Raw genomic sequence first — 4,953 nt, 5'->3', positions numbered from 1 at the left:
ATTAGCTAGCCATCTTGGGAATTTCACCTTCTTGATCATCCCAATTTTGAGAATTTTTCTACTTCTTCTTGTATAACTTGGTTTCTTTCCGGTGCAAATTTTATTCTCTTTTGGTGTATTAGTCTGAAATATGGATCAATGCTAAGTTTATGGGTTATTATACTTTTGTTTATACCTATCATGTCCTCATGCTTCCATGGAAACGTCTTGCTTCTAGCTTTGAGGATCCTACGAGAACTTTGGCTTTATGATCCTCAAGGTTCAGGGGCACATCTTTTATATGTTGTTCTCTTGTTTCCAATACATCTTGTGCCCCCTACTTTAATTGATATGCTTGTTGTGGTATCGTTGAGGCTTTCATCAAAGTCTTGTAGCATTCTTTGGACTCCTGTTGATCTCCTATGATCTTCACTGTCCCCCATGGGGTGGGCATCTTTACGCATTGATGATAAGTTGATGGGACGGCCTTCATTTTGTGGATCCATGGTCTTCCTAGTATAACATTATAAGAGGATAACGTATCAACTACACAAAAACGTTGTGTAGAGTTTACCCCCTCTATGTAGATAGGAAACTTTATTTCGCCGACGGTGTGTTTGGTTTCGCCGCTGAATCCGATCAGCACTGATGATCTTCTAACTATTTCAGACTCCGGGATGTTCATTCTTATTAACGCGTCTACGAGTATGATGTTGACTAAGGATCCTCCATCGAATAGGATCCTTCTGAAGAAATGGTTAGCGATGTAGAGAGTGATCACCAATCCATCATGGTGAGGATCCTGGATGTCTTGTCTATCTGCTTCGTTAAAGGTGATCTCCTTCTCGTTTGTGATTGAAGTGTTCTTCTGTGGTCCTTTTTCCTTCTCCTTTTTGGATACCATGGCGTGCCTCTTTGCTACAAAATAAGAGGTACCACAAATGTCAGATCCTCCAGAGATCACATTGATTACCTTGGCGTCAGCAGGGGGATCCTGGTTTGTCGAGGATCTTTTGGAGATCCTGATCTTTCTCTTTGGATCTCTCATTTCTTCTTCCAAGGATTTCGGTATCCTTTGCCTAGGAGGTAGTTGATCTCCTTCCTGAGAGCTGTGTAATCCTCTGTGATGTGACCAAAGTCTTCATGGTATACACACCATTTGGACTTGTCTTTCCAAGCGGTGGATTTTTCTCCATTTCTTGGCCATCTTGCTTTATCTCCAAGATCTTGCATAGCGAATATTATACCTGAAATATCCAAAGAAAAGCAATAGTCAGTAATTTTAGGAAAATCTTCTTCCTCTCCCTCATCTTCAAGGGCATTAACCCTATGATGGTCAGGTTTGGAATATGGTTTTGACTTGTAGAATCTTTGGGCCTAGGAGTCGGCCTCTCTATAGGGGTGATCGTAAGATCTTGGTGGGTTGCTCCTCTTTTGGATCTCCTTGTCTTCTTCGAGCCTGATGAACCTTAGTGCTCTGCTTCTGACTTCGTCCATCCTCTTGCATGGAGTCATTACGAGGTCTTCATAGAAGGGAGAATCCTTCTTTAAGCCCATTTTAAAGGCTTCAACTGTAGTCGACATGTCAATGTTGGGGATACTTAGAGCTTCCCTGCCAAACCTGTTCACCAAAGTCCTAAGGAATTCCTTAGGATCCTGGACCACCCGATAAAGATCACCAATGATCTTTTCGAATGTTCTGCTATAAGAAAATTGATTGTTAAATAAATTAATCACATAAGCAAACGATGTAATAGAAAAAAGAGGAACGTTAAGGAGCCATTTTAAGGCTGAACCCGTGAGGGTTGAACCAAAACCCTTGCACATGCAAGCTTCTTTTAAGTGTGTGTGAATGAGAATGATCTCCATCCTTTCCCTGTATTATGCCACATGCTCCTCAGGATCTATAGTCCTGTCATAAGGCTTCATGTTGGGGGTCTGAAAGTGCTTTGGGACTTCAGTATCAGTTATCTCTGTAACGAATCTAGAGATCATGTGGCTTGTGGGGGATACTTTCGGTATAGGTTGAACTACTCTAGGCACGCTTGAGATCATCTACCTTAATTGCTGAAGCTCTTTAGCCATGATCGGGCTTAAACCTGTATCAAGATCCATAGAGTTAGTGGGAAAGATATTGTTATTGACAAGGTTACCAGGATCCTTGTTATTGAGAGTAACAAAGGTTTCGTTGGGATCCTAGTTCGTATGGTCTTGTTCTCTAGGAGTCGCGCCCCAGGCGGGAACAGAGGTCGGTATCGAGGATCCTATCTCGCGGCGAATCGCTGAGGATCCCGTGTTGTCAAAGTTTAGGATCTTGGGTTGTAGGATCGAGGGTGCTGCTTCCTGAGGCTTGTGGATTTCTGTCCTCATTCTCTCCATTTCCTTGAGAATTATCCTTTTATCCTCCTGCTGTTGGGCGACTTGTCGTTCTAGTCTCTTCATCATAGCGAAGATTTCATTGTTGGAAAACAACACATGAGGATCTTGGAGTCCTTGGGTAACGATCAGAGAGGTGTTTTTCTTCGGTGATTATGAGGTTTTCTTGGGAGCTCTAGCCGGAGGGGGTGGAAGGTTTTTGGAGGAATGGGAGGAATTAAGGAAGTGGACAAGGTCGATTGTGTAGACATGATTTTTCGAAGGATTTTGAACACCACGGCCCTACGGTGGGCGCCAAATTGTTTTGGTCAAAAAATGAACAATCAATAATCAACCAAATTGTACGAGAGGCTGTGATGTTCAGGGGAGAATGAATATTAAATGATGATCAAAGTGACACGAGTGATTTACAAGGAAAGCCCTTGATCCTTGCTAGGATCTCCGACATAAAACCTTGGGAGGTGATAATGATCACCTGCCTTGATAGTTTTATTGATTGAAAATGTTGATTACAGAGATGTATGTATGAAAAGCAAGTACAAGTATCGTAGGCCTGCTAAGTGTCGTGTGTAGTGTGATGAATACAAGTGTTTCTTATAGTCTAAAGCTAATAACAAGAACTAGGACAATTATGGGATCCTCCGAGATCAACTTATAGATGTTATTTGACTTGGTCTCCTAGGTCTTTTGCATGATCACTATGAATATTCGTTGAGAATAAGTCTTTGGCTGACTATTTCTGCACATGTGAGAAAAACAACAAAGTGTATTACCGTTATAAATGTTCGAAGAATAAACGATAATAGTTAGGATCCTAAAGTATTTTTGAGGATCCTGAGGTTTGAGTATCCTGAATGTAATTCCAGGATCATGGCCCTAACAGTATTGTGTATAATTTGCATGCATAAGGCAACTGTCGGTGATAGTAGAAGTTCCTAGCATGAGTTGTAGTATGTGAGTGTGAATGTTCTTTGCTTATTCTATGGATTGGTGTGCTACTCTATGAATGCTAATTGTTTTGTGCTTTATGGAACTCTTAAGTGATATAAGTTAGTTATTAAGTGAATATGTTAAGTCACATGTGACAAAGGTTGAATAATCTCAGAGTGATGGATTTGACCCTATTACGCAGCTCTTGTTTGAGTCTAACCGTTATAAGGATGAGTCTTTTACTCGAAGGATTATCTGAGCTTTGTTGCATGTGATTGTACTCATGAGGTAGTTAACTGACATTATGGGAGTTCTTCAGCAACTGATGGAAGGGTGAGGTCAGAAACCTAGGATGGCCTAGGAAGTGCTTTAGTGGGTTTGGTTACGCTGTTTAGTGCGCATTTAGAATATCAGTTTGAGAAGGTGACTTAGAGGATTCATGACGATTCTTGAGGAAAGTATAGATAGGTATGGAAGGTAGTATTGGGCCAGTACTACTTAAAGCATAGGATCTATACTCGATTCGGGGAGAGTCTTGGAGAATCTAGGAAGCCTGTGGGATGAGGATTCTTGGGTATGTTATGATCATTTGCATGATGTTTTTTTTCGGTATGGTGATGAGTACATTAAGAGGAGGTTCTGGTTCTGGTTCAGGCTCAGGTGCAGGTACCGAGCCGATTGATGAGCGGATGCGAGAGTTCATCTCGTCAGAGAGTACCTGCGGTATTTTGGAGCAGACTCATGTGATATTTGGTACGATCAAGGAAGGGATTTTGGAGATTATCGATGCGTCTGGGCGCATTCCGTAATGAGATTATTTCTATTGTTGGAGCTCACTCTCTTTCCTTCCGTGAGTTCCATGCTTGTGGAGCTCCCGAGTTCTTTTAGGGGAGGGACCCCATTTTCAGTAGGAAATGATTAGCGGATATGGTTAATGCTTTCCGGACAAGTTTCTTCCCTAAGGGGTCGAAGGTCATATCTGCATCCTGTCTTCTGAAAGACAGAGCCCAAGATTGGTTGGAGGAAGTAGACTTCGCTTTAGGAGGCGAAGCCCTCGAGACGATGATTTGGGTTGAGTTTGTGACCCGGTTCAGGGTCGGGTTTGCACCAGCTATGGAGGTGCAGTAGTTGGCTAGGGAGTTTTAGGATCTTCACCAGAAGACTGAGACTGTGGCAGTGATCACTGCCAAGTTCCGAGAGAGAGCTTTGTTGGTTCCGCAGTTCGCAGCGGATGAGGAGGTGAAGAAAGTGAGATATTATGACATGCTGAGGGATGACATCAGGGAGTTTGTGAGTTTATCAGGGCGTGAGACCCTGAATGATATGATTTCTAGAGCCCAAGAGAGTAAGATTGATTTGGAGCATCTCGGGAAGAGGAAGCCAGAACAAAATAAGATTTCAGTGGGCCAGGTAATGAGGCCTAGGACTCATGATTCATGTTCCAGAGGCCATCAAGGTCGGGGTCGTTGTGCCAAGTGCGGAAGGAACCATGAGGGCAGGGTAGGAACCCCAACAATGAGGAGTCGAGCATTTCAGTGTCTGTCAGGGGAGGCCAGAGTTTCAGCAGATGCTATTGCGGGCATGTTATCATTTGCTTTCTTCATGCTTATTATCAATATTTATATTGCTTTGGAATCGTGTATTTGTTTGGGTAAGCAATATCTTTGG

General features: G+C 42.6%; 1 protein-coding gene across 1 annotated transcript; it reads right to left on the bottom strand.

Annotated features, from left to right (window-relative positions):
• Positions 1-316: 316 nt before the first annotated feature.
• LOC145112013 (uncharacterized) lies at positions 317-883 on the bottom strand. Its single transcript, XM_079048227.1, has one exon. The coding sequence runs from the start codon at positions 881-883 to the stop codon at positions 317-319; it is 567 nt and encodes a 188-aa protein (XP_078904353.1).
• Between the last annotated feature and the right edge of the window lie 4,070 nt (positions 884-4,953).

The sequence above is a fragment of the Lactuca virosa genome, chromosome 5 (genome assembly GCF_052849685.1).
Source record: "Lactuca virosa cultivar CGN04683 chromosome 5, Lactuca_virosa_CGN04683_v6, whole genome shotgun sequence".
NCBI lineage: Eukaryota > Viridiplantae > Streptophyta > Magnoliopsida > Asterales > Asteraceae > Lactuca > Lactuca virosa.
This window is presented reverse-complemented; position numbering and strand designations above follow the sequence as displayed.

What these genes read in the sequence shown, in the direction of transcription:
- LOC145112013 (XM_079048227.1), bottom strand. Translation starts at nt 883, where the DNA reads ATGGTATCCAAAAAGGAGAAGGAAAAAGGACCACAGAAGAACACTTCA.